We start from the raw sequence: 10,394 nt of genomic DNA, 5'->3' as shown, positions 1-10,394 counted from the left end.
GTCCCAAAAGTCTGATTTTCACATTTAATGGAAAAAAAAAAAAAAAGACACACAGCACTGGAAAATTTAAGAAATACATCTATGGAGCACATTTTGGGTAATGATTTATAAGAAGTAGGTTTTGCCTGCTTTTAAAGTAAAATGAACACAGGGCATTTGTAGGGGGAAGGCTGATATGAGGAAAGTGAGTTAGTCATAGTATTGTCACAAGGAACTGAGGCCAGACAGTGTGTTGATGCGGAAAATGTGTGAGGCAAGAGATAAGAAAGAAGCTTGTGTATTGAAAAAGACTGTTGGTTTCTGCTTTTATTTTTATAGTCACACACTAATTAAAAAGTTTAAATTATTATCATTATCAACAGCATATATGAGAGCATCTTCTACATGACTGTTGGACTTCTCCAAATATCTGATTGTCTTGAATGTAGAGCTTTGCTTGTTTCGAATTTATTATATCAGGTTTTTAATAACAAATATAAAATAATAGGCTTATTATGATAAGCCTAAATATACAGAGGTAGAAAAAGAACAAGTTAGAAATCTCCTACTGTAATTGCAATCCCTGAAAGTGAAATTCACTCAGTCGTGACTGACTCTTTGTGACCCTATGGACTATATCATCCATGGAATTCTCCAGGCCAGAATACTGGAGTGAATAGCCGTTGCCTTCTCCAGGAGATCTTCCCAACCCAGGGATCAAACCCAAGTCTCCCACATTGCAGGCAGATTCTTTACCAGCTGAGCCACAAGGGAAGCCCAAGAATACTGCAGTCGGCAGCCTATCCCTTCTCCAGGGGATCTTCCTGACCCAGGAATCGAACCAGGGTCTCCTATATTGCAGGTGGATTCTTTACCAGCTGAGCTACCAGGGAAGACCCTGAGGGAACCAGTATTAATGGTATATCTTCATACACCTTCTTCTGCTCCTATGAACATATATACACGTATTTATATATACAATAGGTGGTTGGTGGTTTAATAAAAATGTAAACAAATGAATATATAACTTTTTCCATTTGTTAATAGAATCATCCTACCAAATAAATTCATATAGATTTACTTCAGAGTTTTAAATCTAGAGTATGAGTTTGCTACCATTTATTCAAGCTGCTCCTCAAATGATACACATTCAGGTGATTTTGAGGCTTTTTTCCCCACCACATATAATACTAAACACCCTTGCGATTGCACACTGTTTTAATTTTATCGTTATGGATATCTGAGTTCTGAAATGCAAGCTTTCAAATGCCACTTCCTTCCCCCATCCTCCCTGTCATTTGGAGAACAGAGTGGAAGGGAGACTAGAGATGAGTGGGGAAAGCCTGTAACGACTCCATACAGCACATGGGCAGCAGCCTCCTGCTACAATATTTACGTGCTATTCCATTGAGATGGCACTCTGCTCACATGACCCAAATGCAGTTCTCACTCCCCCAAGAACACAGCCGAATCCAGACTGCATTGGCAGCTCTGCACATGCTCTGTTTGGCCCTGTGAATCCTCACTCACCCATTGAGATTTCTTTTGGTTTAAAGCAACACACCAGCTGCTGAATCTCCGTGACCTCCAGTATTTTCCTGGCCCAGATCCAAGGCAGGTGGCCCTCCATGAACACCATTTTTCAGGGTTTGAGCTTTTTTTCTCTCTCTTTGTTGGGGGCTGGAGAGTGTATAATAACTTACACACGGGGATAGCTGATGAGTGAGACCACAAGAAGTAAGTCTTTTTCCTGTCAGGTATTAGAGGAATAACATTTACCTATTTTCATTATTTGCCTTGACAACGACCTGCAGCTCTGATGCATGCTGAATTCTCAAACAGAGGGCTTGGCAGGGGTTGCTGTGTCTGACTGCTGTGTTGACTGTAACGTGTGAGACGGTGTTTTCTCCTCTCTAGAGACCTGGATCCTTTTTGCCATTCTGATGGTAGATGATGAGACAGGCAACCATGGATTTCAGCACTCCATCTGTATTTGATCAACAGAAAGGTAAAAATGCTGCTTTAACTCATCCTTTGGTTCTTTGCATCTTTAGTTCAATGTAGGGATTTGCAGTTTACAAGGAGAGAGTGTGTGTGTGTGATGCAGAAAGAGGATTTCACATAGAAAACAAACCTGTTCTAAATGTTCACTTCTCATTTGACAAGCATTTGCAAGGGAAAAACAAGCTTATGGTCTGTTAGTCTTGTTATAGTGCTCCTACATACAAATTTTAAAAATTGGGTATCAAGCGCAAACCAGTTATTTCAGATAGTACCATCTTTATTCTCATTAGCTTTTTGTTCAGATCTTAAAAAATACATACATTATAGTAAGCAACATAAAAAGAAAAAATCATATATATATATTTCAATCTACTAACCCAGTATCGCATTGCTATAGTTTTGTAAATATCTCTTGATTCCCTCCAGGAATAGATGTTGCCCAAATTTATCTTGCTGTTGATGCATTATCTCCTCTGAGGTTGTGTAATGACATGTTATTATTTGCAGTGAAAGGATATATCTTTCTGATTCCCAATTTCCAATGTGGAGGTAATTTTCAACATGAAAAAAATTACTGTGAAATTGACCTATTCTCATAAAAAAACATGTATTCAGCCATATAGCCTATGCATGTACATTCTGCATATGAAGTTTGTCTATATATATATATAAATACCTATGTGTAATCATGCACCTTCTCTTTTGTAAGTGCAGGAAATTTCCATTCTTTAAGTGTAATAAATATTTTTAGAAGATTTTTAAAAAATATCTGATACCTAAACCACTTTCAATAACATCTGAGTATTCCTCAGAATGCTAAGATCCTTTGGTTATTTAATTGTTTTGGCTGAAAATGGTGGTCCATGAAAGACTCATTAAGAAAATTCTTTTTCCCCCTTTTCCTGCTCTAGGCCATAGTGTGTTTACTACCTATTCTTCAAGCTACATCTGGTTTCATGGGTGAATTATTTTTCAGTGCTTTGTCAAGTTACAGATTTACATTTAGATTTCTGAGCAATTGCCTGATGCATATGTTGTGTGTATCTTCAGAATGTGCCGATTCACACAGTATTTGAATGTGAACACTGTAGACAAAGTGATTGCTACAGCTGTGCCCACTGCATCCTTTCTCTTTGTTTGTGCTAGTGATGGCAATCAGCAAGAGTGAAAATACGCTGAAACCCAAAGACCTCAAACTGGCTAAAAAACGACATTATTGAGTTATGTAATCCAAACAGGAACACAATAGGTTTATTTTTATTAAGGCTAATTTGAGGGAGCTAGAACTGAGTATGAAGAACTAGCCCTTCATAATGAATTCATCTATTCCAGTGTTGTAGCTCCTAACAAGACTGAGCCCAAAAGACAGTTAAAATATTAATTTATAATATTTATTTTCTTACAGCACCTTTCATGTGAGCAACTCACAACTATTTCTCCACCGTAGGCCTGATTCCCCACCTTTGTAAGTTAACTCTTTCCCTGTGACTTCCATCTTTCTTTCTCAATCATTTCTCTCCAGAGGTGTTGTGGTACGGTGGAAATAGCACGGGCAGAATAGGTTGGAATTGTAGAACAACTACTTCTTACTGTGTGACCTTAGCAAGTTACCTGACCTCTCTGGGCCTTAACTGCCTCAACAGTAAAATTGAAGAAATGATGCTTACCTAGCAAGGTTGTTGCAATAATCTAAAATAATGTATAAAAAGCATCTGTCACTTTGCCTGATGTGCATTAGGAAAAAATTGAAGTCACTCATTCATGTCTGACTCTTTGAACCATCCCCCACCAAAAAAAAGAAACCCCATGGACTGTAGCCCGCCAGGCTCCTCCATCCATGGGATTTTCCAGGCAAGAGTACTGGAGCGGGTTGCCATTCCCTTCTCCAGGTGATATGCATTAAGTGCTTTCAAATTGTGGCTGTTTTTTATTATTATTAATATTATAAATAATATTTATAATTATTAAACCCTGAACTGTGAGTTCCCCAGATATAAAAGAGTATTCTCCTCTCTATTTCTGGCTCAAATTTAGCAGTCTTCAGGACAAATGAGGATTTAGTTAAGACCAGTTGACTGGATTACATTAATTTTTTTTTTTTTTTTAGAACTCCAGGGTACCATTTAGAGCAACCCACAGAATAACAGTTAACTGAATGATAGCTGAATAGTTCTGTTATCATGTTAATCCTTCCACCTTCTTAAAAACATGAAAGGTCATGACAAATTTAGACCATTGCATAGATTCTAAATATTATATTGTAGGGCAAAACCATGGTGAAATGACTTTCTCTTGAAAAGTTGAGTGTGGTTGGTGCTTTAGTAGAGGATTTTCCTGGAATTCCTGATACCTGGGGAATCAAAACCCTAGTGGTCACTGGCTTTACATGCAGATGTGGACAAAAGACACTACATCTGGAAAGATCTTAGAAGTCGTGTAAGACTGCTGCAACGACAGTGCATTTATGGAATTGGCATTTATGTATAACTTTCTGTCCTATTTTATTTTACCTTCAAAAGAAAAACATATCAAAAACCAAGGAAATCCATGGTTTTTCCACAAGTGATTGACATTTCACTGCTTGTTTGAATTACATATGGAAACTCATTGACAGTGTGGGTTGTTCCTGGGGTTGGCTTGCTTTTTTATTTTGTTTTTATTTTTGATTTTGAATCATTGCATCTTCTACCAGCTGTTAACCATCAATGGGGCAAGGAGCTGGGGAGGAAATATTGCATTGTTGTTTGTAAGCTTTTTTATTATTTTTTATTATGATTATTAAAGACCTGACTTTCTTTTCTCATCACTACAAAATTACAGATCTATCTAAATGAAATGTAACATTGAAAAAAAAAAAACTTGGTCACATATAAAATCACCTAGCCAGTTTTTGAAAATGCTTCTGCCTGGATCCCATCACTGGATATTCCAATTTAACTGGTGAGGGACATGGCCTGACAAAGCTCCCCAGGAAGTTCTAATGTACAACAAATATGGAGAAGCACTCTTTCCATCTATCCTCCTAACTTCTCAGATGGGAAAGGGAAGCACAGAGAGATTAAAATGTAGGCCCGCTTGTGAGAATAGCATACAACTAATTAGTAATAGGGGACTTCCCCGGTGGCTCAGTGGTAAAGATCCCACCCGCAGTGTTGGAGACGCAGGAGACGTGTGTTCAATTCCTGGGTCAGGAAGATCCCCCAGAGGAGAAAATGGCAACCCACTCCAGTATTCTTGCCTGGAGAGTCCCATGGACAGAGGAGCCTTGCAGGCGACAGTCTATAGCGTTGCAAAGAGTTGTCTAAGTGAGTGAGTGATAGTTGCTCAGTCATGTCCAACTCTTTGTGACCCCATGGACTGTCGCCCTCCAGGCTCCCTTGTCCATGGAATTCTCCAGGCAAGGATACAGGAGTGGGTTTCCATTTGCTTCTCCAGGACATGACTGAGCACCTGAACAGTTAGTAAAGGAGGGGACTGAGACCCAGCTGTTTGCTATCCAGACAACAGACTAAGAAATTTCTTTTCCTGGGCAATCTCTGGTCTTAATAGCTACTTTGAAGTGGGGGTTGGGCCCAGGTAGCCTTGGCCTATGGTTGCCCAGAGAATGGTCAGCGATGAGCACTTGGAAAATACTAATGCATAATGAACTTTGGGCTTTCCAGTCGGCTCTCGTGGTAAGCACCTGGCCACCAATACAGGGGATATAAGAGACCCAGGTTTGATCCCTGACTGGGGAAGATCCCCTGGAGAAGGAAATGGCAACTTACTTCAGTATTCCTGCCTGGAGAATCCCATGGACAAAGGAGCCTGGCAGGTTACAGTCCATAGGGTCACAGAGAGTTGGACATGACTGGAGCGACTTAGCATGCACACATGCACAGTGATCTTCAGAGCTCAAATCAAAATCAGGTAGATCTGGAGTCCTTCCAACTGCATTTTTCTATTTTTCTCATCAGTAGCGGGAAATAAGACAACGCTATGCCAGGGTCTTGGGGACAGAGCGACATTTGCTCTAGTCCAGTCTTAATCCTCATCCCAGCTGCGTGAACTGGGACTCACTGATGAATTCTGGTCTGTAAAATGTGGGTAGTGTTCTACCTTCACAGGGTGACTGGGAGGCTCAAAGACTGTGTTATCTGTCTGACCAGGGGGTTCAGGCCACATCTCTGGCTTTCTCTATGAAGCATGAGGAGGAAGCCTGGGTCTTCACAGCTCTCCACTCTGGCTTTGTGCTTCCTGCTCTCACCATGGTAACACATCTCTGGTCCCACGTGCTTCTGGCTGTCTTCCCTCTCAGAGCCCACACGCAGGGAAGGACCTGTAGTAAAATCATTTACTACAGAACACAGAGGCTCCTACTAAAGCTGAGACTTCAGTTATATAACCGAAGACGTCTGCATGAGGAGGAACCCAGGGCTCCGAGAGAAAATAGAACTGAGAAGGGTGCTCCCAAGGGCCTCACCCAGCCCAGCCCAGCCCTTCCTGGTTCTATGAGAAATGTCTGAGCACTGTGTTCACAGGGATCTGTCAGGGCAGTGGCCCACCCGCACAGGTTTCTCTCTGGTAGGGTTGCTGAGAGAATGTGAGGAGGCGCTCAGCCCTCCAGCCCAGATCAGTGCAGAGCGTCCATGTTCTAGGGCTGCTGTAACAAATTACCACAAACTGGGTGGCTCCACACAACTGACATGTAATCTCTCCCAGTCCTGGAGGCCAGAAGTATGAAATCAAGATGTCAGCAGGCGGTGTGCTCCTTCTGGAGGCTCCAGGGAAGAATCCTTCCCTGCCCCTTCAAGCTTCTAACCGTTTGTGGCTTCGTCACTGCAGTCGGCCTCTGGTCTTGACGTGGCCTTTTCCTCTGTGTGTGCGTCTCAGAGCTCTCTCTGCCTGGCTCTTATAACAACACTTGTGATTGCACTTAGGGCCTACCCAGATATGCCAGGATAAACATCTACTCTCAAGATCCTGAACTCAGGCTTTCAACATCTGAGGTCATATTCCTTCTTTTGCCTTCTAAGGTATTATTCACAGGTCCCAGGGACTGAGACATGGAGATACCTTTAGGGCCACCAATTAGCCTGCTTTATGGCATGAAAAGAGGTCAGATTTCAAGTTCCTTCTCTGATGTATGCAGCTGCCTCACTGGGTTTTTGGTAAAATCCACTCCTATTTAAGCTAGAAGGAAGTTTGGCATTTGGGAGATGGGGTAGAAAGAGTATGAGATAAAATGGCAAAATTGAGATCCAAACCTAAACCTGCATGACTTAAAAACCCATCTTCTTTCTACTGCAGTACTCTTCCTTGGTCAACCATATATTTTAATGAAGAAATAAGACATTAACAAAAATTAAAATTAATGAAGCCTATGTTTTTAGAATCAAGCTATTATCACATTGTATTGTGGAATTTGATGCTCCCACGTACAGATGTCTGCTTTTAATTTCCAACTTTTCATCCAAAATGGGAACTCTAAACAAAATGAACGTAGAGTGCCTAGATAACGCAATTTGCTGGAAAAGCAAAGGTTAAAATTCTGCTGTGACAATCAGATTCCTCCAAAAGAAGAATAAGCAGGTTTTCCCAGGGACTTGGGGAAGGAGTAGAGAAAAGGCAGTCAGAGGAGATTGGAAAGAGGGGACAATTTAGGCTTAGCACAGACCTTGAAGGAGATGAAACCGGGAACATGGAGGTAAATTTTGTGATTAGATTTTCAGATTGATGATCCAGACAAAGGAAGATTTGATGGCAAATGACCAGTCCAGAGTTTTAAAAGGAGATGATCTGTCACCTTTGGAAAAATACTCATCCTTCTCCCTCTCTTGGTCAAGAAAGAGGAGCCTAGGGAAGAAGAGATGGAAGAAGAATCCTTTTTCCAATCTTCTTGCCCATTCAAGACCTAAGCCAGGCAAACATATTAACAGGAGGCCTGCCCCTCTCGCTCCTCTGCCTCCTTTGTGCAGAATCTCTGCAGCACACAGGAACTTCTTTTCCACCCACCAACTCCTGGCAACTGATGTCCGCTCCTGGTTCCTCTGCTGGACCTAGCTAGAGGGAAAGTGAAAGTCGCTCAGTTGTGTCCGACTGTTTGCGACTCCGTGGACTATACAGTCCATGGAATTCTCCAGGCCAGAATACTGGAGTGGGTAGCTGTTCCCTTCTCCAGAGGATCTTCCCAACCCAGGGATAAAAACCAAGGCTCCCACATTGCAGGCAGATTCTTTACCAGCTGAGCCACCAAGGAAGCCCAGCTAGAGGGAAGCCCCTGACTGATCTTATCCAAACAATTACTATTCACAGCCCTAGAGAGCCAGGAAACCGAAAGTGAGGGTGAGGGGCGTGCTGTCATTGTCGGCATTCTCTACCGCAGGACAGCCGCAATGTCCTCCAGATTAGGGCCTCTGGCCTGAGTATGCATTGCAAGAAGGAGAATCTGGGACTGGTATGCAGAGGGAATGGAGGCCCACCTGGTGAGCCAGATCTCCTTAATCAATCCTGATATTGTGTCCCACAGTTTGGCTAGATCAGCTTCAGAAGGCAAACCCTCAACTTAGCCCGTTGTCTGGAAGTCAGCTGGGTCAACACACCGAGCTTTTCCTACTGTTCATTAACATTCATTATGTTATTCATAATGTTCATTCATCTCTGTTCATTAACCTCACGTTTCCTTAGTTACAGCTGTGTTGAGCAACTGATATCCATGGATTTTCCCATTGAGGTAACCATTTGGATGCAAGGATATTTTAAAGGAGACTGAAGGGAAAACCACCAAAGTTGTAACTAGTTTTATTACAAAACTAGTAGAATAATGAACATCTCACTCATTCCCAAATATGGGATAAGGTGAGAAGGTAAGGGTCTAGATACACCGAGACCCAAGGTTGGTGTAAAAAATGGGAGTGGGCTCGATACTGTCTTGCACAAAGACCACATTCAACCATACGTATCAGCCTAATATATCCCTGGAAGAGGGCATGGCAACCAACTCCAGTATCCTTGCCTGGAGGATCTCCATGGACAGAGGAGCCTGGCGGGCTACAGCCCTTGGGGTCTCAAAGTGTTGGACACGACTGAACAACTAAGCACACACAAGCCTAATACATAGGTTCGTGTGCTAAGTAAGGGCCCTCAAGTTTGTTTTCTCTATGTGAAAACTTTAAATATCAGTTGCTTGTTGATGAGGCCACTTTTATTTTATTGGGTTCATTGGGGGAGGAAATGAAGAGACAATGTTCCAGTCTACATGGAAAATATTTCCATTTCTAAAAATAGCCTCAGAATTTTAAAATATACACATGCAATATTTAATAACATTCTGATGCTTTTCCAACCTTTCGTTTGGAAACAATTTTAAACTTAAACATTGTAAGAACAGTATAAAGAAAACTGTATATCTTTTAACCAGATTCACCTAATGTTAACATTTTACCCCATTTACTTTATTGTTAGCTCTTTCTCTGTCTCTGCATCTCTCAGTCTTGGTGTCTCTCTCTCTCTGCCTCTTTCTCTATATGTATGTATGTGTATGAGACTTTGTGTGTATACATGAGTGTATGCTCTTCTGTCTCATCTGCCTGCATTCCAATTTTGTCTATTGATCCAGTAGTGTCTGTTACAGCATGCCCTGCTCCCAGCCACAGCCCAGTGCCGGATTCAGTCTAGAATACTGCTATAGGCTTTGTCTCTTATGACACTGACATTTTTGACTTACAATCTCTCTCTTTTTTTAATACCAAGTTCCTTCTTGTGGGTTTGTCAACACTTCCCCACAACTAGATTAGATTATGCATCTGCAGACAGAACACCACATGGGTGATGTACTCATCTCAGGTTATCACAGTATTATTTAAATTCTTTTAGAAGGTAAGTTGAGGTTACCAGTGTTGCACTATTAGATGTCAACTGGTTCTTATGGAGTTCTTCAAATACTCAGGTTTCTTTCTATATGTAAAGCTAGTGTCACCTTCTTCAAAATATTCCAGCGATACAAAAAAGAATTCAGTATACAAAGTATTGTATTCTCTTAAATAGCACAGGGCTCTGTTCTTCAGAGGTTCTCTTGGCCCCAGCCTGTTCCCAGCTTCTCAGCTGCCGATATGGACCCTAGCAATTCATCTTCCATGTGGGGATGGAGAATAGTTTCTATAGGGAAACAGAAATCAGGACAAGAATATTAACCGGTAGCAATAATCAGAAGAAGAACAATAACTCTGGCTTATTAAGCAGCTCCCATTTATTCATCCACTATATGAAACTTTCATGCCTATCATCTTGCTTGATCCTCAACACAGCCCTTGAGAGAGATTCAATTTCTAGTCCACCTGAGGTTACATGACTTATCCAAGGCCACACAGGACAAAGACAAAGCTGCAATTTTAACTCTGGTTTCTGACCCTCAAGCCCTCTTCACACTCCTA

General features: G+C 41.5%; 1 protein-coding gene across 5 annotated transcripts in view; it reads left to right on the top strand.

Annotated features, from left to right (window-relative positions):
- The first annotated feature begins 1,457 nt into the window (after window positions 1-1,457).
- The window catches only part of ANKRD55 (ankyrin repeat domain 55), a 106,458-nt gene continuing 97,521 nt past the window's right edge, over window positions 1,458-10,394 (top strand). For 2 of the 5 annotated variants that reach the window (XM_070476701.1, XM_070476700.1), the window contains exons 1-2: window positions 1,458-1,593; window positions 1,897-1,987. In XM_070476701.1, coding sequence (XP_070332802.1) covers window positions 1,930-1,987 — 58 coding nt within the window. In that variant the 5' untranslated portion in view covers window positions 1,458-1,593; window positions 1,897-1,929. The other 3 variants (XM_070476697.1, XM_070476698.1, XM_070476699.1) reach the window with 3 other exon arrangements.

Source organism: Odocoileus virginianus, chromosome 14 (genome assembly GCF_023699985.2).
Source record: "Odocoileus virginianus isolate 20LAN1187 ecotype Illinois chromosome 14, Ovbor_1.2, whole genome shotgun sequence".
NCBI classification, from domain to species: Eukaryota; Metazoa; Chordata; class Mammalia; order Artiodactyla; family Cervidae; genus Odocoileus; species Odocoileus virginianus.
The sequence above is the reverse complement of the archived record's forward strand: the minus strand, read 5'-3'. Positions and strand labels throughout refer to the sequence as shown.